At 50.8% G+C, this 23,771-nt stretch overlaps 1 protein-coding gene across 1 annotated transcript; it reads left to right on the plus strand.

Moving 5' to 3' along the window:
• On the plus strand, positions 1-22,479 carry CAPN1 (calpain 1). The gene is made up of 21 exons (XM_080913531.1): positions 1-117; positions 986-1,253; positions 1,388-1,457; positions 1,746-1,864; positions 3,523-3,656; positions 3,769-3,937; positions 5,560-5,643; positions 5,959-6,044; positions 7,028-7,102; positions 7,189-7,349; positions 13,083-13,268; positions 16,043-16,280; positions 16,359-16,398; positions 16,882-16,947; positions 17,036-17,093; positions 18,503-18,567; positions 18,956-19,024; positions 19,304-19,382; positions 20,665-20,781; positions 21,063-21,121; positions 21,720-22,479. The coding sequence occupies exons 2-21, from the start codon at positions 987-989 to the stop codon at positions 21,744-21,746; spliced, it is 2,169 nt and encodes a 722-aa protein (XP_080769657.1). The 5' UTR covers positions 1-117; position 986; the 3' UTR covers positions 21,747-22,479.
• Positions 22,480-23,771: the final 1,292 nt, after the last annotated feature.

A 23,771-nucleotide genomic window follows, 5' to 3' on the forward strand; every position in this document is an offset into this window, starting at 1 on the left:
TCACCCGGATCAGCGACGGACTCCCTTGGGAGACAACCCTGCCTTTTACCAGTTTGTCCTCGCGCAGAGCTGGCTTAGAGCCTGCGGAGGAAGGGAGGGACTGAAAGACACCCCTAAGTAAGAGATAGTAAAAAATGTTGCGGGGAAGATAAGGGAAAGCCTAGAGGGAGCCGGGTAAGAGCCTCCGGAGTAGGTGGAGGACCACGGAGGGAGGGACCAGGGCCGAGGGGCGGTGGAGGAGGGCGGGGAGGAGGGCAGGGAGGAGCGCTCTTCCTGGTTGGGCCCTGCCCTGAGCTGCCACCAAGGAAGCCAGCCCCAGGGACCGCAGCAATCTCCCAAACTCCCCTTCCCCAGGTAAGAAGTTGGGTGTCCAGACTACGACTGTCTGACCCAGGCCACTGCTGTGTAGCTAGGGGGCTGTCGCTGATCGGTCCCCGTTTCAGGTCTTCTGCGTGCTTGCATGAGGGGTAGGGAGGGGTAAGGAAGCAGCTCAGCCCAGGCGCACAGCTCAACCTGTCCGCCTGGAGCTGGGCCAATGCCCAGTGCTCTGATGTTCAGCTTGTGGAAGGACATCAATGCCTGGACTTTTCAGTTCCTAAGCCAAGGAAAGGGGCAAGTGAACTCGATGCTTAGCAGCTTTGTGGAGGGGGCTCCGGCAAAGCTCAGAGATCTTACCTGGAGTACCTTTGCTCTCTGGTGCTGTGTCGGGCCTCCACCCAACACTGCCTGCCTGGACGGCTAACACCAAACTGTCATCTCTGGATGGTAGGAATGGGGGAAAGAGGGGTGGTGACCAGGATATCTAGAAACTGAACGCCCTTTTCCAGACTCTGGGAGCCTAACAAGATGGCTGAGAGTCCCAGGCTCTGTAAAGGGAGGCAGTGAACCATGTTTGGGGAGAAATGAGTCCAGGAGAATGCTACCAGGCAGTTGTGCTTTATCCCTGGGAAGGCCTGTATTTCTACCAGGCCCATGTGTCCCCCAGGATGACGGAGGAGTTAATCACACCTGTGTACTGCACCGGGGTGTCAGCCCAAGTGCAGAAGCAACGGGACAAAGAGCTGGGCTTGGGCCGCCATGAAAATGCCATCAAGTACCTGGGCCAGGATTATGAAAAGCTGAGGGCAAGATGCCTGCAGAATGGGGTCCTCTTTGAAGACGAGACCTTCCCTCCGGTTTCTCATAGCTTGGGCTTCAAGGAACTGGGTCCCAATTCCTCTAAAACCTATGGTATCAAATGGAAGCGTCCTACGGTAAGAGGCTGCTCTAGATGAAACTTGGTTCTGATGATGGGTGGGCAATGGGACTGGGGCCCCCATTATTAGTGGTGTCTGGGTGCCAGTTTCTAGGAGGGACTGGCCCAGGAACAGAACTGTGGGTCTTGTAGGAGCTGCTGTCAAACCCCCAGTTCATCGTGGATGGAGCCACCCGAACAGACATCTGCCAGGGAGCACTGGGTAGGCCCCCAGGGGTGGGGTTCTGGGTGTTTTCCCCATTGTGGTTCCCTGTTCCCGTTCCATTGGGCACTGCCCCAACTCCTCCCTCCTGCGGGCCCAGACAGGCTTTGACTATCAGCATAGGTGCTGGTTCACCCAGATTCCTGGGTCTTTTCTGTAAGTGAAGGGGAGATGAAGGGTACCCCACCCAGGGGATCCAAGGTGGTCCCCAGCATTCCGCATACACAGAACCTCCCTCCCCTGGGCAGATCCGAAGAGCAAGCCTGATGAGGGTCTTTCCTATCCCAGGGGACTGTTGGCTCCTGGCTGCCATTGCCTCCCTCACTCTCAACGAGACTATCCTGCACCGAGTGGTCCCCTACGGCCAGAGCTTTCAGGATGGCTACGCTGGCATCTTTCATTTTCAGGTGAAGGTCCCTGCATCCTCCCTGGGCCAGAGGCATAGCTGGCATTAGGGAGACAGGAAAGGATGGCCCACAGCACTGAGGCTGAGATGGCCAAGGCCACGCCCTATGGGGGAAGCACTCACTCTGGAAGGTATTTGGCCTCTCTGTGCCGCCTCTGGTCAGTCATGTGTGAACGGTTAGGCAGGTATTTCAGCTTGCGGCTTTCCTAGGTAAGGTTGTGCTAAGCAGAGAAAGTGTGGAAGGGGTGCTTTGGAGTTTCTTCACCCAGCCTCAGTTTCCTTATCTTCGCGGGTCAGTTCTCTCTTGTCCTAGTTTTCCAGCTTTGGCAAGCCTGACAGAGTGTAGGAGAAAAGACAGACTCAGCGCTTAAACCACCCCGTTCCTGATGATTCCAACATGACCCACTTTTTTCAGTTACGTTAGTGAATTCTCCAGGAGCTGGTGTTGAGAGAGGTACACCCCAAAAGTCTTGGTTGAGGCTTTCCTACCATGATGCTCCCAGCCTTGCCTGAGGGTCTTTGTGTTCATTCCTTCTGCCCAATTAGGCCCCACTAGCTCACTCTGCCCTGGCCTAGAGGAAATGGTGGCTGTTACTCTATGCTGAGCACCCCACACCTAGCCAGCTCTGGTCAGCTGGGGTGTAGACTCATTATCCTTTTCCCTCCTCCTTCCCTCAAATCTCCAATCTATTCCTCTTCCAGCTTCTAATTGACCCATTCAATACCTCTTCCCAAATCCTTCAATGGGCCTCTTCTTACCTCATTATTCTGGGCTTCCCCCTGCAACAATGTTTTTGTGCTTTCAGAAGCTTCTGTCCCTGGGCAGCCTAGGCCTGCATCCCTGGGGTAAATCCAGCGATTTTGGGAACCAGCCTGCCCATCTGTGGTTGAGGGTCTGAGTACAACATTTCATTCCACATCTCCCACTCACTTCCATACTGAGGCTTAAAATAGAGAGGCAGGGGGCTGGAGTGGCTCAGTGGTTAAGAGTACTAATTGCTCTTCCAGAGATCCTGAGTTCAAATCTCAGCAACCACATGGTGGCTCACAACCATCTGTAATGGGATCTGATGCCCTCTTCTGTCGTGCAGACTTAACAGAAAGACAGAGGACTTATATGTGTACATAAAAAAACATAGGAAGGCAACTAAGGGGGCAGGACCTAGGGTTGCTTTGAGGAAGAACACGGGCTGGAGGCCTTCTTGCCCTCACCCTCTCCCATATCTGAATGCAAGCCTTGTTCTGTACTTTTTCATATAAATTTGCTGTCAGGTTTAGAGGCTAACACCTATACCTCCAGAACCGTTTACATAGTCCAGATCTGTTTTTGTGAAATTGTTTTGTTTTTGAGACCTAGTCTTACTACTATGTCACACTACCTGTCCTGGAACTTACTGTGTAGACCAGGTTACCCTTGAACTCACAGAGATTACCTCCTGAGTGCTGAGACATCTTTAGGTACCTGGAGCTGAGGAGGGCTGATTGACTGCATTCTCTAGTAGACAAAAGGCATGCCTGTGTGAATATGTGATACATGTATGTGTTACACATGTACCTAGCTTACGGACCTAGACTCATGCATTTAGTAAGGCCAACTAAAACTAGAACTGAGGCCTGGGGGACCCCAGCGCAGGTGCTCACTTTGTTCCTTGCCAACAGCTGTGGCAGTTTGGGGAGTGGGTAGACGTGGTCGTGGATGACTTGCTACCCACCAAGGACGGGAAGCTGGTGTTTGTGCACTCTGCCCAGGGCAACGAATTTTGGAGTGCTCTGCTTGAGAAAGCCTATGCTAAGTGAGTAGGATCCCCAGGGCACATCTTCAGTCTCCCGGGGTGGAGGGGTTGCTCCCGGCCCCTCTTACCTGGTCCTGCTTGATGCTACTAACTGACCTGGAGCTGCCCACAGAGTGAATGGCAGCTACGAGGCCCTTTCGGGAGGCTGCACCTCAGAGGCCTTCGAGGACTTTACCGGTGGGGTCACTGAGTGGTACGATCTGCAGAAGGCACCCAGCGACCTCTACCAGATCATTCTGAAGGCCCTGGAACGAGGCTCCTTGCTGGGATGCTCCATTAACGTGAGTGATATCCAACTTCCTCTGGCAAGCCCTAATCTCATCCTCAGCCCAGGTTCAGCCTCAGACACACCCCTTCCTTACCTCATTTCCGGCTTCGAATGAGCCCTGCCCATCACCTCCTCCCTACCATCTACCTCCATGTGCACTCCCTGTCCCCCATTTCTCCCTTCAAACCTCTGGCCTCATCTGTGCCCCAACTTGTTCCCCAGCTTCCTCCTGCTTCCTTCCCTTCTCATTCTTTGTTTTTGTTTCATGTGTATTGGTGTTTTCCCTGCATGTATATCTGTGTGAAGGTGTCAAGTCCCTAGAACTGGAGGTACAGTCAGTTGTGAGCTACCATGTGGTTGCTGGGACTTGAACCTGGGTCTTCTGGGAGAGCAGCCAGTGCTCTTACCATTGAGCCATTTCTGCAGCAGCACATATTGGAACAACACAGAGTAGATTAGCAAGGCCCTTCGTTCTTAACGACTGTCCCATGTTCGGAGGCTACCACGGTCCAGTGCTTCAGCTTTCTGATGCAATCTCATTCCAATTCTCTGACTTCACCCATGCCTGGCTCCTCCTCCTTTCCCTTCTCCTTGCTTACCCTTGTCTGCCCCACGATTCCCACAGCCACTTCTAGATCTCCCTAGTCCTGTCCTTGATCATTCCACACCAGTATCATGGCTATCCTTGGCCATAAGCTGCTATGGAGCCCAACATGAAATCTCCAAATCTTACTTAAACCATTGTGATTTTAAAATCTGTGAATTGAATGAGCCACCCCCAAGTGTGAACTTTGTGAATGGCAATGCCATGCCACAATGTCTTAGGGTTGGAGAGATGGCTTAGAGGTTAAGAGTATGTACTGCTCTTGAAGAAGACCCAGGTCCGGTTCCCAGCGCCCACATCAGGTAACTGATACTTGCCTTTGACGCCCACTCCAGGAGGACCTGATGCCTCTGGCCGCTGAGAGCATCTGCACTCACATGCATATAGCAACCCAGAGTCACATGCAGAGAAAGTTACAGTTAACTAGAAAAGAAACCTTTAAAATAACTTACTTATGTTTATTTTATGAGCATTGGTTGACGTTTCACCTGCACACGTCTGTCCCCTGGAACAGGAGCTACAGACTGTTGTGAGCTGCCATGTGGGTGCTGGGACTTGAACCCAGGTCCTCTGGAAGAGCAGTCAATGTTCTTAACTTAGCCATCTCTCCAGCTCCTAAACTAAGCTTTTTTTTTAAAGAGCTATATGATTCTGCAAGTTCAGCCACACTGGATCTGTCCTTCTCCCTCCCCCATCCCCATTTGTCCCCTTGCTGAGTCCCTCTGGGGGTGCTCTTGATTATAAGTGTGTATATATATATATACACAGTCACAGTCTCTCCAGCCCTGGCCATCAGTACCATAGTGAGAGAGCATCCGTGAGGTATCTAAGCTCAGCCCTGCTCCCCAGGAGGAATAGCATTTGTGTGTAACAATGGAGCAGACAGGCGAGGAGTCTCTAACAGTTTCTCCCATCAGCTTTTGTGGGGGTTGGGTGTGCAAGGGAGTGAGGGGTGCTGCCTGAACCTCATGAATACTCCAAGAAGGGGTGATACTTTAACTTCTGACCACACTGCATGTTTCCTTCTGTAGATCTCTGACATCCGTGATTTGGAAGCTATTACTTTTAAGAACCTGGTGAGGGGCCATGCATACTCTGTGACGGGTGCCAAGCAGGTACTTACCTTGATGGGACCTGCCCTGTAGCGTGGTTCTTATCCCCATGCCTCCCTGACATGTGACCTGGGCTGTGGGAAGTGATTTCTCATCTTTTGACCCGGAATAACCATCTTGCGTACACACTGATGCTTATGCTTAGTGACTCCAGTTCATTTGTGCAGCTGCCTCACTGGGCTGTGAGTTGCTGGAGGTGTGACTGGCTTTAGAGTGTGTGGACTATGCTGCCCTGGTGTTTCTGGGTGAGGCTGTAAAGACAGAGGTCCCGGAAGGGATGCCCCAGGGCATGACACTGATGCACGCTCTGGGGAACAGGTAACTTACCAGGGCCAGCGGGTGAACCTAATCCGGATGCGGAACCCCTGGGGTGAAGTGGAGTGGAAAGGACCCTGGAGTGACAGGTAAGCCACGGGACAGTGGGCACTAGTTAGGGAGGTTTGGGGATCTCTGGAGATGTCCTTGACATTTCTGCCTGGCTCCCAGCATGCTGGATGTGGATTCTGAGTTGAGAAAGGGAGTCACATCTTGGGAGTTTGCCCTGACAGAGCCCACCCAGGCTGTGGGCACTAGGACAGTCTGTGGATACAACCAGGGCATCTGACTTGACCTTGATAAAAATATAAACCTGGCTGGATGTGGTAGTTTCTGCTTGTAATTCCAATGTTCAGGAAGCTGAGGCAGGAAGATCAATACAAATTTGGGGTCACCCTGGGCTGCACAGTGAGTTCCAGTTCAACCTACGCTACCTAGTCTTAAAGGAGGTGGGAATATGGTGGCATATACCTTTAATCTCAGCAGAGGTAGGCAGACCTCTGTGAGTCTGAGATCAGCCTGATCTATGCACCCAGTTCTAGGCCAGCCAGGGCTATTATATAGCAGGGTCCTGTCTCCAAAAAAGGAAAAAGAAAAACAAAAGGTGTGTGGGTGACTGGAAAAAAAAATGTCTAGGCAGTTAAGAGCTTGTACTGGTCCACAAAGCAGACCTGAGTTCAGGTTCCAGTGCTCACATTAGGAAGCTCATAACCCCATGTAACTACAGATGCAGAGGATCTAACACCCTCTCGTGGCCTTCACAAGTGCGCATGCATACACACACACACACACAATGTCAAAAGTGAAAATTGGCTAGCCCTTTAATCCAAGCACTCAGGATACATAAACAGGTGCATCTTTGTCAGTTTGAATCCAGCCAGGGCTACATAGTGAGACCCTGCCCCAAAAAGAAGAGGGATCCTTAAATAGGGGTCTAAAGGACCTCAAGAGGATGACCCTAGAGAAAGCCTGCTGATCTGGGCTCTGGAAACATGCCAGGTTGGACAGGACCCAGGGACAGAAGTTAGATAGGTCAGTGGTATCCAACCCTGGCAGTGCCTGCTTCCCACAGCTCCTATGAGTGGAACAAAGTGGACCCCTATGAACGGGAGCAGCTGAGGGTCAAGATGGAGGATGGGGAATTCTGGTAAGCAACATTTTTTTCTCCACTTGCTCCCCTAAAACCCAGTTCATGATGGAGACTGTGGTTCACCTCTGCCCTTGGGCCCTCAGGATGTCCTTCCGAGACTTCATACGTGAGTTCACCAAACTGGAAATCTGCAACCTTACACCCGATGCCCTTAAGAGCAGGACCCTCCGGAATTGGAATACCACATTTTACGAGGGCACCTGGCGCCGGGGAAGCACCGCTGGAGGCTGCAGGAACTACCCAGGTGAGTAGTTGGGAGACAGGGTAGGGGCGTGAGCAGGGCCACCTGGCTGAGCCTGTCCTGCCCCTTGGGAGACAGATAATCATGATTGAATGTTCCTTAAATTATCTTTAAGAATGGTAATAAAGGAACAAGCTAGACTGTCTGGAGCTCTGTAAGGAAACATTGTTATCCAAACATCTGCTGGTGACTCCTCATTCCCAGGATGTCCTTCTTACCCACTGACTGCCTGTCCCCTTACTGTCCCCTCTCACAAATGGTGACTGTCATGACTATTGTGGAATGGCCTCTCTGAGTCCCCCACCTCCAGCTTTCTGACATCAACCTTTTTCTCTACTCCAGCTCCACCCTGCCCACCAAAGAGCATTCTGTCATTACTCACTTCCTGGCATACATCTGCCCCTGCCCAGGCCTCAGTCCCATGGAATTAATTGACCCTGCTGACCCCCATTTTAATTACTCTCTCATTTTGCTCTATGTCTGTCTGTCTGTCTCTCTCTCTCTCCCTCTGTTTCTCTCTATTTTGTTTTGTTTTGTTTTTTGAGTTACGGTTTCATGTAGCCCAAGCTAATCTTGAACTTGCTCTGTAGCCAAGGATGACTTTGAACTCCTGCCTCTACTTCCAGAATGTCGGGATTTCAGGTGTATGTTACAACACCTGGTTTATGTGGTACTAGGGCTGGAACCCAGGGCGTGCCGATGCTAGACGGGCCCTCTGCCAACTGAGCTACAGCCCCAGTCCCATTACCCAGTCACCAATCAACATTTTAACATTTTTAAATCTTACACTTATATATTTTACAGGTGTGTGTGTGTGTGTATTCACATGCGCACATGCCACAGTGTGTGCAAGTGGAGGTCAGAGGACAATTTTTAGGACTGGTTCTCCCCTTCCACCATGTAGGTCCTAGAGGTCTGAGGTTGTGAGGCTTGCTGGCAAGTGCCTTTGTCCACTGAGCCATCCTGCCAGCCCTCTGTGTTTTCATCCTAACCTTGTCAACTGCTTCCCTGGTTTCTCTCTCTGTCACCCAGCACAACCGCAATCCCCACTGAACCCAGCTTTCTACTGACTCAGAACCACTAAATGTAGCTGGCGAGAAATCACACAACGGAGGCTGTTTTCTTTGTAAATTCACAGCCACAAACCTCTAATAAGCAGTTTGTGTGATTCCCACCGTTCCACTCTCCGCCGCCTCTCTCTTCCTCTGTTGCATCTAGAGACTTTGCACTTCAGTGAAAAGAAGCTGGGGGGGGGGGGTCCTATGACAGCTCATACCTGTCATTCCAGTGCTTGGGAGGTAGGGGAAGGAGGACCGGGAGGTCGAAGCCAGCTTTGGCTGTACTGCTAGTCTGAGGCCAGCCTGGGCTGCATGAGGCCCTGTCAGCAAACAGAGGAACAGGCAGGAGTGAAGGGGGGAAGAGAAGAGAGGAGAGATGTCATTACATAGGATGCCACCTCTGCCTCCCCTGTCTGTCTCTGATGCTGTGTACCTGTGTCTGCACTGGTTCCTCACTTGGGACAGTGGCAGAGGTGTCTGTGGCTCTGGAGAGGCCGATCATTCCCAGTCTCTGTTCTCTCTTCCCTGAAGCACTTTGCTTCTCAGCTCTCCTCTCATCTGTGTCCTTATGGAAAATCCCATCTTAAAACCTATAGCCCGGGCTGGAGAGACGGCTCGGTGGTTAAGAGCACTAACTAGTCTTCCAGAAGTCCTGAGTTCAAATCCCAGCAAGCACATGGTGGCTCACAACCATGAGATCCAATGCCCTCTTCTGGTGTGTCTGAAGACAACTACAGTATACTCACATACATAAAATAAATAAATCTTAAAAAAACAAAAAACAAAATCCTGTGGCCCTCTCGTGACCTCCTCACCCCAGTCCATGCCACTTCCCTCCTCTGTTCAGGAATTGGTTGCCAAGCTGCCTTTTCCTTCCTGATGGCATTGATGAGGTCCAATTCTCCCCTGTTCTGGCCTCCTGCCTGCCTCCCCTGTTCTGGGCTCCTGTTTGCCTCCACTTATGCTGGGCTCCTGCCTGCCTCCCCCTGTTCTGGGCTCCTGTCTGCCTCCCCCTGTTCTGGGCTCCTGCCTGCCTCCCCCTGTTCTGGGCTCCTGTCTGCCTCCCCCTGTTCTGGGCTCCTGTCTGCCTCCCCCTGTTCTGGGCTCCTGCCTGCCTCCCCCTTGTGCTGGGCTTCTGTCTGCCTCCCCTGTTCTAGGCTCCTGCCTGCCTCCCCCTTGTGCTGGGCTCCTGCCTGCCTCCCCCTGTTCTGGGCTCCTGCCTGCCTCCCCTGTTCTGGGCTCCTGTCTGCCTCCACTTATGCTGGGCTCCTGCCTGCCTCCCCTGTTCTGGGCTCCTGTCTGCCTCCACTTATGCTGGGCTCCTGCCTGCCTCCCCTGTTCTGGGCTCCTGTCTGCCTCCACTTATGCTGGGTTCCTGCCTGCCTCCCCCTGTGCTGGGCTTCTGTCTGCCTCCCCTGGCTGGGTTCCTGCCTGCCTCCCCCTGTGCTGGGCTTCTGTCTATCTCCTCACCCTTTTTTTCAGAAGCATTCTTCCCACTTCAACTTTTCTCCAACCCTGTAAGGACCAGTTTCCTGTACCACAGCTGAGAGGCCTGAGCTTCCCCCTGTGGCCTGGCTCCTGCTGGTGTACTGTTCCTGTGTCTTTTGGGTATTTCCAGCCCTGTATCTCAGCTTCTGTCAATTGCTCATTGATGTAATTGTTATGGATATGTTTATTTATTTATTATTTGTTTGTTTGTGGTTTTCAAGACAAGATTTCTCTGTATAGTCTTGGCTGTCCTGGAACTCACTCTATAGACCAGGCTGGCCTTGAATTCAGAGGTCCACCTGCCTCTACCTCCCTAGTGTTGGGACTAAAGGCATGTGCCACCACCGCCTGGTTTGGGTGTTTTGTTTGTTTGTTTGAGTTCTTCTTCCAACTTTTGTTACTTTTGTTACCTTTTCCCTGCCTAGAACACTGGCTGGAAGAGCAGAGCAATTAGAAGCCACCATTGAGGGAGTCCTGGTTCTCTTTGTCTTTTATTGCTTAATTTTATAATGTTTTCTTTACTTTTGAGACAGGGACTCACCCACAAGGTCAGAGTACACCTTGTAAGAGTTGGTTCTCTTCTTTGCCCCATGCAGGGCTTTCGGATTGAACTCAGGTCATCATACTTGATAGCATGCACCTGAGGTTCATCTCCCCAGCCCAGTGATAAATATTTGTTATGGGCTTCATTATTCCAAACTTTTGGGAGGTTGGGGAGTGGAAGGCATGTGTGGTTCTGTTGTTTCGTGGTGACAGAGGTCGAATCCAGGGACTTACATGTGCTAAGCAAGTGATCTGCCACAGAGCCACATCCCTACCTCCCCATCATCCCTCCCCTGTTTTGTGTTTGTTTTAAAAAAGTATCTGTGGCCTGGAATTCATGGTTGTCCTTCCTCTGCCTTCCAAGGGCCAAGTTGTAGGCTGTGCATTGCCGTGCATGCTTTGTAAGGTATTAAGGACGGGACCCAGCACTTTGAGCAGTGGGTGTTCTAGGAGGCAAATGCATCACCAACTGAGCTACATCCCCCACCTTGATAAAAGTTTTCTTTTAGTTCTATATTCTGTGTATGTGTGTAGTTGTTTATGTACTAAATATATGCCTGGTATTTGTGAAGGTCACAATTGGGCAACAGAGTCCCTGGAACTGAACTTACATATGAGTCACCATGTAGATACTGAGAATCAAACCTGGGTCCTCTAGAAGGGCAGCTAGTGCTCTTAACCACTGGGCCATCTCTCCAGCCCTTTGACTGAAAGTTCATACGGCAGTTTCTTTTTCTTTCTTTCTTTTTTTTTTTTTTTTTTTTTTTTTTTGTTGTTGTTGTTGTTGGTGATGGTGGTTTTGGGGTTTTACGGGACCTTGTTCCTTTGTGTAGCCCTGGCTGTCCTGGAACTCTTTCTGTAGAGCAGGCTGGCCTTAAACTCAGAGATCCGCCTGCCTCTGCCTCTTGAGTGTCAGTACTGCCTGTTCTCTGCTCACTCTGACCACACTGCTGTGGTAGTATCTTTCCATTAAAATATCCCCTTTCCCTATGTTTTCTTGGAGAGTTTGCACAAGGAGAAATGAGAGATGATTCACTGGGTGGAATGTCTGGCTGCTGGACCTGTCTTTCCTCTTCTGTTTTCAGTCCTAGGGCCGACACCTAGGGCCTTGTGTGTACAGAACCAGCCGAGATGTATCCTCGGCAGTCCCTCCCTATTTGTTGACATATTTATCTATTAAAGACTTTATTTGTTTTATATATATGATAAGTGCACTATAGTTGTCTTCAGACACACCAGAAGAGGGCATTAGATCTCATTACAGACAGCTGTGAGCCACCATGTGGTTGTTGGGAATTGAGCTCAGGACCTCTGGAGCAGTCAGTGTTCCTAACCACTGAGCCACCTCTCCAGCCTGCCTCCAGTGCTCTTAATTGCCGAGCCATCTCTCCAGCCCCATAGGTGATTCTATAATAATCTAGTTTGAATTTTTTCTTTTAAAAAATGACTTTTTTTTGAAGTGATGGGGGTTCATGTGTCACTGAGGCACAGGGAGGTCAGAGGATAACTTTGAGGGAGTTGGTTTTCTTCTACCATGTGGATCCTAGGGGTCAAAGCTCAGGTCATCAGACAGCAACCACCTTTACCTGCTGACCCACCTCACCAGCTTAACATACTAACGTTGATTTCAGTTTTTCCTTCCTTCCTTCCTTCCCTCCGCCCTTTTATTATTAGTGTCTTTTACTCTCTAATCTAGGTTAGCCTCAAATTCACAGCCACCCTCATATCTAGTAAGTTTTCCTCACTGTGGGTTTGAGCAGCTTAAGATTATGCTTAATGTGTTTTGTTTTGCTTTGTTTTATTGAGACACCAGGTTGACCTCGGCCTCCTCTTCCTGTCTCTACCTCTACATACTCGGATACAGGCTCAAGCCACCAGCCTGGTCTTACATTTTTGTGTGTGTTGTACCCAGTGTGCACGTGCTGTGCTTAGTTGATCTGAATGATGCAGAATTTTAGAACGTCTCCCTTGGCTTGCCCTCCCCTTTATAAACAGTTTTTGCTTGGCATAAGTTTACATGTTATCGTCATCATGTGAGCTGGATTTTCTGCAGGGTAATGATGATCGTCACGTTCTCAGACCTGTCGTCTGGCCTCACATTCTTAGAATGGGTCTTTAAAACTTGTGCTGGAGAGATGCTCGCTGGTTATAAAAGCACGCTGCTCTTCCAGGAGACTCCAGTTTAGATCCCGGTACTTTGGTCTGTGACTCACAGCTGCCTGTACCTGCAGCTCCAGGCGATCTCACGATCTCTTCCGTGGGAACTGTACTCACGTGCATATACCCACCCCCACGTGCATCATTAAAAACAAAACAAATGTGTGTGTGCGTGCACACAAGCATACATGTTCACGTGTGCCATCATGACCAGTCCGGATGACTGACTGGTCTAAGGCACCAGACTCAAAGCTTCTTGTAAGGGCACTGAGTTATAAACCTCCTCCCGCTTACTTTTCTTTGTAATAATCCTGATAATTCACCTACTTCCCCTTCTGGAAGAGGCATCTTGTCCATCTGCTTTCCTGTCTCCTGACAATATGTAGTCGCAGTATTGACTACATTTATGAATGAGGAGAAGCGAGGTGTATGGGAGAGGGTTGAGTCCTGCCCTGCTTGCCTCTGATCCCCCTCTCCTCTCCTCCTGAAGCTACCTTCTGGGTAAACCCCCAGTTCAAGATCCGGCTGGAGGAGGTGGATGATGCAGACGACTATGACAATCGAGAGTCCGGCTGCAGCTTCCTGTTGGCCCTCATGCAGAAGCACCGCCGCAGGGAGCGTCGCTTTGGCCGGGACATGGAGACCATTGGTTTTGCAGTGTACCAGGTTAGCCAGGGTGGACCCAGCTCGCCCCACTACAGTGAGCATCCATCTGGGGGGGGGGCTGAAAGGTTGACAGCTGAGGCTATGGTGTGGGAAGGAGCTCCTGAATCGGCCGCTGGGTCCTGCTGCTACTGAGAGGGCAAAGGAGTGGGTTGGCTCCAGGAAAGGAGGTTCTAGAGAAAGAGGCTGGTTGATTGCTAAGTGTGCCAAGCTTCTGGGGTCAGACTGTGGGCTCAGCTTTGTAACAAAGTGGGGCGTTCTGTGGAGCAAGGGTGTGAACAGAGGCCTTTGGAGCAGGTGGGGAAGGTCTGCCACCCAGCTACCCAGGAAGAAGCTGTTTAAGGACTTAGTACTTCTGCCTGCTTCTTCTTCTTCTCCTTTGCCTCCTCCTCCTCCTCCCTCTCCTCCTCCTCCCTCTCCTCCTCCTTCTCCTCCTCCTCCTCCTTTGTGTTTGTTTTGTTTTTTTGAGAATGGGCTCAGCCACACCCTGGCTGTCCTAGAACTCACTTTGTAGACTAGACTGGCCTCGAACTCAGAGATCTGCCTGCCTCTGCCTCCCAAATGCTGGATTAAAGGCGTGCTCCACAGCCCAGCCTCCCCTGCTTCTTATTTTTTGATTCAAGATAGAGATGGAAACTTCTCATCTTTCTTGAGAGAGTGGAGGAAGTAGTAGGTCTTGGCCTGCACCCAGAACCCCTGGCTGCAGATGAAATGGAGTCTCTGATGTCACTGGGCTTCATCACATTGTGATTGACCACCTGGCAGCTGTTTTAAGCAGCTTTGATTTAGACGGAGGCCCAGGTCACAGGTCCCTGTTCTTCCCCTGGGAAAATAGGTCTGTGTCATCACTGGCCCATTTCCTGTCCTCTGGGCTCCCTCTCTTAAGAACTCAGGACCTCTATGCATGTTTGTCCTAGCCAACTGGGCAAACATTCATTATTCTCTCTGTCTCTCTTGCAGGTCCCTCGGGAGGTAGGTGTGGCTCTCTCCGCTTACTTGGTTCATCAGCCCCTGAACTTAACAGCCTGATGGGAACAGTATGGTGAAGTCAGCGCTACCACACATAAAGTATCAGGAAATGTCACCTTGTCACTGCTTGAAAAATGTTTCTCCCAATTCTTGCTCATCAAGTAGGACAATCATAGCACACCTGAGGCAGGGGCAGGGAGCAAAGGCTGGATTTGAACCCCTATCCTCAGATCCCCACTCAGGCCAGGTTCTATCTGCCTTGCTGTTCACAGGGAGAAAATGCTAATCAGGTGTGGGGGTGGGGTTAGGAGCGACACCTGCATGAACCTTAGGGTTTGTATTGAGACATGGTACTTCCCAGATGTGCTTGGTGGCTCATGCCTGTAGTTCTAGCACTTTCAGGGGAAAGGCAGGAGGATGAGGTTATCTCTGGCTGTGAAGAGGGGTCAGGGCCAGCCCAGGCTACATGAGACCCTGTTTTAGTGGAAGAAAAGTAGAATAGCATTTCCTCTGGGGCCATCAAGATGGTTAGCAAAATGCCACCAGTCAGCGTCATGCACGGCACAGTGACCCAGCAAACACTCCAAGGGGTGATAATGGATCCATGGCATCTTAGATTTGTTTTTCAGTATGGGAGATTGAGCCTACTAGCTCTTCACATGTGCTATGAAGGCACCAAACTAGTGCCTCTGTGTGTGCGTCTGTGTGCATGTTGTATCTGTGTGTATGTGCATGTCTATGAGCATGTGTATGTGTATGTGTGTGTGTGTGTGTGTGTGAGCATGTGTATGTGTATAGTGTATATATATGTGTGTGTGAGCATGTGTATGTGTGTCTATGTGTGTGTCTCTGTGAGCATGTGTATGTGTATATATATGTGTGTGTGAGAGCATGTGTGTATGTGTCTATGTGAGGATATGTGTGTGTGAGCATGTGTGTATGTGTCTGTGTGAGCATGTATTTGTGTGTGTGCATGTATGTGTATATGCACTCATGTGTCTGTGTGTGTGTTGGTATGTGAGTGTGTGTGTGTGTGTGTGTGTGTGAGTGTGTGTGTGTGTGAGAGAGAGAGAGAGGGAGAGTAAGGGCCACATGCCACATCTTGAGTGTAGAGATAAAAGGGTGACTTTGTGGATTGGTTCTCTCTATCCTTCTTTGTGTGGCTTCCAAGGAACTTGGGTCATGGGCTTGTGTCGCAAGTGTGCTCACTTGTTGAGCCATCTGAACAACTCCTGCGTCATAGTGATTTGGAGTCCCTGATCTGCAGTCAGATTTTATTTTGTTTTGTTTAATTTCTTATTTATTTATTTTTAGGATAGGACTGTTGCACAGGCTGGCCTTAAACTCAGTATGTGGCGGAGGGTGTCTTTAAACTCCTAATCCTCTACTTCCAAATGATGGGAATTACAGGCATGTCCCATCATACGTGATTTAGTGCAGTGCTGGCAATCAGGGCTGGGGCTGGTGAGGTGTCTGTATAAAGGCTCTTGTCCCCAAGCCTGAAGATGAGCCGAGTTCAATCCCTAGAACCCACATGGTGAGAGTCAAGGACAGACTCCTACAAGTTTTCTCTGACCTCCACTCACGCCTTGGCATTCACATCTCCCTCCCCCAACCATAAAAAAATGAATGAATGAATGAACTGTGGTGGAGGTGGCAGTTCCTGCCACTGTCTACCTTTAGATGCCAGCCTAGGCACTCACATCCGGGTAAGTGACTCATCAGGTTCTTGCAGGCTGTGGGCATGACCTAGCAGGACTTGCAGCCTGGGCTCTGGGCCTGGGCTGACATCTAGAGGTAAAGGAGTGGACACTGCAGCCTCCCGCTTGCTTCTTTCCTCCTGCCAGCTGGTGGGTCAGCCTGTGCACTTGAAGCGTGATTTCTTCCTGTCCAATGCTTCTCGGGCACAATCAGAGCACTTCATCAACCTTCGAGAAGTCAGCAACCGCATCCGCCTGCCGCCCGGGGAGTATATAGTGGTGCCCTCCACCTTCGAGCCCAACAAAGAGGGCGACTTTCTGCTGCGTTTCTTTTCAGAGAAGAAGGCTGGGACCCAGTGAGTAGCAGACTCCCCATCCTCTCCCACCTCCCTATCTCCCCAGGCTTCTGACTGACCCTCTTCTCCACTCTGCAGAGAACTAGATGACCAGATCCAGGCCAACCTCCCTGATGAGGTAACGTGGTCCCTTCATCTTCCCTGAGTATTTGATGGGAGGTGGGCTCCCTCCAGATAGAAGTCCTTAAGAACAGTCCCTCGTTTGCCCAGCACTTTATGGTTCACAAAGGGCCCAGATGATGATAGACAGTTACTAAGCTCGGTCTGTGTCCTGCTTCATCAACATTACCTCATCTAGGTCCTCCATGACATCCCCCTCGGAATGGGAGACACAGGGCAGAGAGGCTGAGGAGTTTGCCTCAGTTTACACACAGCAGGGCCCCTAACCCAAACTTTTCAACGCCTAACTGACTTGTACCCATCATTTAAGCTACAAGAGTTATAGGCAGAGGGAAGATCCCATTTTACAGGTTAGAAGAGTGAGGCTCAGCGAGAAGGAGTGACTGGTAACTGTCGCTCGCACCCCACCTCCAGAGGCCAGTCCTTCCTGCAAGAGCTGGGCCACAGTGCCCTTAACCCAGTCTCTCTGCTTTGTGTACAGAAAGTGCTTTCTGAGGAGGAGATCGATGACAACTTCAAAACCTTGTTCAGCAAGTTGGCAGGGGAGGTACGTCAGGGCCTGGCGGGGATGGTAAGACGGGGGACCCCCTGTGTGAAGTGGGGGAACCCCAGGCACCATCCCTCTCTTCCCCTAGGACATGGAGATCAGCGTCAAGGAGTTACAGACTATCTTGAACAGAATCATCAGCAAACGTGAGGCTTCCCTCCCCAACCCCCATTGTGTTCCCAAAGCACTCTGATTGCCTTGCTCAGTTCCCACGCAGAGCTGAACCCCATGCCTGTAGACATGGCTGTTTCCATTACCTAGCCCTGTTCACCATTCCTATCCCAAACCCCTCACTAACCCCGCTCCGCTCCAGTCTACTCGCCGGGGCTCTGTGGCCTTAGCCAGACCAGGCCACTTGTCTTGGGAAGCAGACTAGGTCTCAATCCCAGGCCCTTTCCTGACGTTCCCTTCCCTCCTGGCTTTGGCTGCTGCATATGAACATCCGCCTGCTCTAGTGGCCTGTGGCCTGTTATGCCTGACCTCTTTCTGCACACCTCTCAGCCCAGGACTTCTTTCTGACCCTACCCTGCCAGTGAAGCTTTGTTTACCCTCCCTGGCCTGCAGCCAGCACCTGCTGGTCCCTCTTCCACCTAATCTCTGGTGTGTCTGCTTGGTACTTTCTTCCTTTCATTCTGGGCCAGTTGGTGGATACAGACCTGGCTTTTGAGACACAGAAATGCTCTGCTGTTTCTCACTATAAAAGCACCTCCCCATCACGCTCTGCGGGTCTCGGTACCCATGACTGGAGCCTCCCTATCACCAGTCAGCCCAGGGCTCCCAGTATGCTGGGTTCTGAAAGACTTCCTAGTTGAACTCCTGGAACTTGTTCCCTCTTTATTTCTGTCATCGCTCTCTTGGCAGATGAGGACATCAGCTGCCCTGCTCTGTCACCCTCTGCTCTCTACCTTGAGTCCGGGTCTCTCAGCCAGCGAGTCCCAGCAATCCTCCTGCCTCTGCCCTCAGATTTGTAGGAGTGTATGAGTGTGAGTTTGTGTGTGTGTGTGTGTGTGTGTGTGCATGAGTGAGTATGTGAGTGAATGTGTGTGGGGGATGTGTGTATGAGTGAGTGTGTATGCATATGTTCGTGTGAGAGTGTGTGAGAGTGTGTGAGTGTGTGTGTGTGAGTATGAGTGTGTGTGTGTGTGAGTATAAGTGTGTGAGTATGAGTGTGTGTGTGTGTGTGTTTGTATATGTGAGAGACTACCCACATGTTTTTATGTGGGTGCTGTAGATTTTTAAATTTACAAATTTAAATTTAAAATTATAATAAAATTTTAAATTATTATATTTTTATTTATTTATTTTGATGTTTTCTTTTTCTCCAGCCCTCCCCTTCTTTTTCTTCTTTTCTTTTTTAGACAGGGTCTATATAGCTGAGGCTGGCCTTGAACTCCTCATCCTTCTACCCTCTCCTCTACGGTGGCAGGCATGCAGCACCATGCTTCGTTTGTGTAGTAATGGGGATCAAACCCAGGGCTTCATGTGTGTCAGGCAAAAAATGTCAACTGAGTGATCTCCTCAGCCCCCAGAACTATTTGTTTGTTGTTTGTTTCAGACAAAGACCTGCGCACTAATGGCTTCAGCCTGGAGTCATGTCGAAGCATGGTGAACCTCATGGATGTATCCTTTCTCCTGCTTTTGTGTCTTGTGGAGTCTGGGGTTGAAGAAGAGGCTGTCAACCTACCCTAAAGCTAATAGAGCCACAAGAGTGTGCATGTGGTAAGGCCTCGTGCTCAAATGCCTTCCTGGATATCTTCCAGTTGGCCAGCAAAGGAAACTTTGAGTCAGAGGTCTTGTGGGAAATGGTCTGTATTTGGCCCTAAGGCTGGTACCATGTCTGCACCTCTCCCTGCTTCAGTTTATCTGACACATAGAACAGCGCTGGCTATGAGCTGCAGGGAACCGCAGGGAATTGCTCTTTCCCCTCAGCAGCCAGGCTCCCTTCCTCCCAGCTCCCACTTCCATGTCTGCTCTAAGCTGTGTAGTTTTCTTCTTAACATCTGCCAAGCGAGATGGCAATGGGAAGCTGGGCCTGGTGGAGTTCAACATCCTGTGGAACCGCATCCGAAATTACCTGGTAGGTGGTAGGAGGGCCCCTGGCTGGGTTCTCCTGCCCTCCTGTGGCCTCAGTCATGGCAAGCCCAGGCCTGGTGGCAGAGCCCAGGCTGGCTGTATAGCCAGTCTTTCCAACAGAACTTCCTTTCTGCATGTGACTCCTTTCCCATCCAAGCCCACTGTCTCTCCAAATGACCCCCTTCCTGGCCGTTCCCCTCCCCCCTCACTCTGCCCGGGGACAGGAGGCAGTGATGAGGACCTGCTGACTCACTCGGCCCCACCCTTTACCCCCGTCACACAGACCATTTTCCGGAAGTTTGACCTGGACAAGTCTGGCTGCATGAGTGCCTACGAGATGAGGATGGCCATTGAGGCTGCAGGTGAGGCCCGAGGCTGATGATCCCACTGCTCCTGACCCCCAGCCACCTCCCTGAGACTGGCCCGCCCGGCTGGCCCTTGTCCCTGGGGGATGGTGGTGATGCTAAAGGTCTTGTGGTTGCTAAGCTAAGGACTTTATCTGGGCTCCTCCCTTTCCTCTCCTTGTTGCTCACCAAGAACAAGGGCCTTTCATTAATTTTTGCATGTGTGTGTGGTGTATATGTACATACTATGTTTTTATGTGTGTGGACGCACATAAAAGCCAGAGGTTGGCATCATCTGTCTTCATTACTCTTGCTGAGGCAGCGCCTCTCACTGAACCTGGGTCTTACAGATTAGGCTAGTTTAGCTATGCAGCTTCCCCAGGGACTCCCATCTGCCTCCCAGTAAGGGCTGGGATGACTGGTGGACTTTCAAACTTCCTTGGCTTTTGTCCAAACTCTGGTCCTCAAGCTCTTGTGACAGATGCTTTATCCACTGAGTCACCAAACAGAGCCCTTTGTTTTCCCTAACACTAAGAAGAGGAAAGTAATTCTCAAAAGGAGGGGGCAGGGAGACGATGGGTGTTGTTATTTAGATTTCTTGGCTCATGCCTGGACAAACCACACTAAACCAACATGGTTCCACGTGGAGAGGTTTAATAGAACTGGGACCTGGGACAGGATGGGGTCAGGGTCAAGGGAAGAGAAGAGAAAAAGAGGAAGGAGGAGGGGTTTCAGTCTTTTATAGGGGTAGTGCGTCCGTCACTTGCTCCCGATGTCTTCTGGGAATGCTTTGGCTGTTTCCATGGTGATGGATGTGCCAGGTTCCTGTCACCTGTGGGTAGCGCCAGAGGAAGGAGTTGTCAACAGTGGGTGGGTACAGTGAGGCAGGTACAGGACTGTCCCACACGGTGTAAAACCAAGTCCAGGCAATTTTATGCAAATGTGACCAGATACCTAGGTCCTCTTCAGCTTACGATTTTTCTGGGGTGTTCTGGGTGTGATGTTCCCTGGGCCTGGCCCTCACTTGCCCTCTCCTTCCTAGCTTCTTTTTTTTTTTTTTTTTTTTAAGGTTTATTTACTTTATGTAATCCCATTAAGATGATTATGAGCCATCATGTGGTTGCTGGGGATTGAACTCATGACCTCTGGAAGAGCAGTCAGTGCTCTTAACCTCTGAGCCATTCTACAGTTGCTGTCCCCCACCACCAAGAAGTCTTTCAGCCCCTTTGCCCGGATCAGCTTCCCCCTGCCCTGGCTGCTCCTGCTCCAGGCCTCACCTGCCCTACCTCTCTCTGATCAGGCTTCAAGCTTAACAAGAAGCTGCATGAGCTCATCATTACCCGCTACTCAGAGCCCGACCTGGCCGTGGACTTTGACAACTTTGTGTGCTGCCTTGTGCGACTGGAGACCATGTTCCGTGAGTATCCCCAACGGACCCCCCTTCGCAGCAGTGCACACACTGTGTTCCTCGTGAGACACAGGGGGTGAATGGGGTGGAGACTGAAGGGGAACAGAGGACGCTTACATAGGTGCATGGAGTGTGTACAGAGGAGGGCCTAAGGAGGCCTCTTTGGACAGGAAGCTTTCAGATTTTAAGGGGCAACAACTTGGGGTGCATGGGAGATGGGAGGCGGTCTTGGCTGAATATTAACTGTCTGTCTGGTGTCCCGGATTTAACTCATCGTTTCTTGAACACAGGGTTTTTCAAAACTCTGGACACAGACCTGGATGGTGTTGTGACCTTTGATCTATTTAAGGTGAGACGGTCCTCTGTGTTCACCTGTCCCTACCAGCACAGGCATCCATAGCCTTGGAACAAGCCTTCAAATCTAGGCCCTAGTCTTGGAAGCCTTAGGAGAGGGGCTTCTAGAACCCAAGGGGGTGGGGGATGAAGAAGGGGAGGCCAGGCTTCTAGAAGTCGGTAGGACCCGGCAGCCTGGTATCCTGGAGCAGAGAAATAAGACAGCTGCTGGGTGTGTGGTGGAAACTCAGGCCTTTAATCCCAGCCAGAGGGGCGCAGAAGCAGGTGGATTTCTGTGAGTTTGAGGCCAGCCTGGTCTATAGAGTGAGGTTCCAGGACTGTCAGGAACTGTCCTTGTCTCAAAAAAGCCACACACACACACACACACACACACACACAGAGAGAGAGAGAAGGAAGGAAGGAAGGAAAGAAGGAAGGAAAGGGAGGGAGGGAGAAAGAAAGCATCCTTGTAACCACCAGAAGGACCCTTGAGGGCATAAGCCATAGCTGGTGAAGGCTGAGCCTGGGCTGGAGCCTGTCATCTGGCATAGGCGATGATGGGTGGCCGTGTGTCCTTCTGCTGCTCCCAGTAACCTTTCTGTCTTGCCCTGCAGTGGTTACAGCTGACCATGTTTGCATGAAGCGGGATTTGGCTTCATTTGCCTGTGTTCTTCCTTTCTTCCTCTGCCAAGCCACGCCTCCCTGCTGTGCCATACCAGACCACACCAGCTGCCAGTGCCTTCTTCAGAACAGGAAGGCACCCTTGTCCTCCTGTCCCCCTTGTGCTCCTGTCCTTTCACGTCCCCACTACTTCTGTCCTACTGCTCTGAGCAGAGTCAAGGGGGCCCTCCCTGCCCCTGTAGCCAAGGGCTCAGAATGGGCAGCCCTGACCCCTGCTCATGGCTAAGACCAGGAAGACAGCTCCCTGCTTATTCCTGCCTCTGGGGAAGGAGCAGGCATTCCTGACCCTCCCTGCCAGTGTCCGGATGTGTGTCTTTCCTAATCTGTGGGGGCTCTAGCCCCTTTCATCCCCTAGATCTGCAGACTTATAACCACTAGCTAGCTCCCTGTCTGCATCTGGGTGTTAAGCCTCACCTCACTATGGGAGCCCCACAGCCAGAATCACCTTCCTGTGCCTTCCTGTGCAGCAGCCAAGATCCCTCTGCAAACCAAACTACACCTCTCCTGCCTGTGTGCCCACCAGGAACTTCCTGGCCGGGAGAGTGCTCAGGCCCTCCTGATCCCCGCCCCCTTTTTTATATTGGTCATTTTCAAGGGACTGCTTGAGGGACTAGTGTACTGGTTATGGAAGACCAGGAACTGAGGGTGGGCTGGGGAGGTCCCCTGTTTCAGTGCAGTGGGAAAAATAAAATGAAATGAAATCTGTCTCTGGGTGTCATTTTCCCTGTTCCCTCGATGATTGTACCAGCAAGCCTTGGCCTAGGGACAGCTCATGCTGTCTCATGCCCTTGCCCACCCTTGCCGGAGACTGGGCATCAGGCTGTGGCTACCTCTGTTCCTGAGATGTTGAGAAGGTTTGGGCACAGAGACGTGGACTGGACGGCTCCACTGACAGCCAATCCGGGTGGCTTTTCTGGGTTTGCATGCCCTCTTTGAGGGCTGAGCACTTCCTCCTCTCCTTCCTTCAGTAAGGAAACACAAAATCTCTACTTAGCACAAATCTGGCCCCCCAGGGAGCTCCCTGAGGCACAGAGCCTCAACCTGACACCAGGCTGCAGCGAGACTCTGTAATCCAGCAGTTTATGCTAATGTTCTGCCTCTGTGACTCTCACCAGAGATAAGAGTGTATGAGGAGGAAAATGAGTTGCCCCAGGATGAGGACTGCAGGCAGCCAGTGGGCACCAGAGGAGCCAGGAAGGCTATATTTGGTTGGTAGAAGGTTTGACTAGATAGAGGCACAGGCAGTGGTGGCTCACACCTTTGGTCCCAGAATTCAGGAGGCAGAGGCCGGTAGATCTCTGAGTTCCAGGACAGCCCAGGGTTACACAGAGAAACTCTTATCTCAGAAAAACAAAAATATGTTAAAAAAAAGTTCAAAGGTCACACTATCTGACTACAAACATAAGGAGTCCCAGGACAGCCTGGGCTATATTAGACCCTATCTTGAGAAGAAAAGAAAAGAAAAATTGAGAGACCAGAGACTGCCCACAAGGCTGCATGTAGAAATGGAACTGAGACAGTTCTGATCATGAAAGAGAGCCAGGAACTGCTCACTGCAAGCCCTGAACTAAGTGGTCTGCAGGGAGGCAGGATGTGTGCTGTCTTGGATTCCTCTCTCCTCTCAGCCCTCAGCCACTCTAGAGTGGCTTTAATTTGCTGTTATGATTGGCCAGTGGGGATACTCTGAATGTACCCCAACCCCAAACTGAGGCTGCTTCTTGACTGCCCTACTTGGACTTCTTTGGTTTTGTTTCTGCATTATTTGTTATGGAGCTGGAGAGATGGCTCAGTTGTGTTTGTTTGTTTGGGGGAGGGTGTTTTGTTTTAATTAAATTTGAATGCCAGGTGAACAACTCTAGGGAGGCAGAAGCAGGCAGATCTCTGTGAGTTCAAGGCCAGCCTGGTCTACATAGTAATTTCCAGGATAGCCAGTTCTATGCAGTGAGACCCTGTCTTAAAAAATAAATAAATAAATAAATAAATAA

The sequence above is a fragment of the Micromys minutus genome (assembly GCF_963924665.1).
Source record: "Micromys minutus genome assembly, chromosome: 2".
Classification (NCBI taxonomy): Eukaryota; Metazoa; Chordata; class Mammalia; order Rodentia; family Muridae; genus Micromys; species Micromys minutus.

Coding starts and splice junctions, on each gene's coding strand:
- CAPN1 (XM_080913531.1), top strand. CDS start 987: ATGACGGAGGAGTTAATCACACCTGTGTACTGCACCGGGGTGTCAGCC. Junction 19,025..19,303: donor ACCGCATCCGAAATTACCTG/GTAGGTGGTAGG, acceptor CCCGTCACACAG/ACCATTTTCCGGAAGTTTGA. Junction 19,383..20,664: donor GATGGCCATTGAGGCTGCAG/GTGAGGCCCGAG, acceptor CTCTCTGATCAG/GCTTCAAGCTTAACAAGAAG.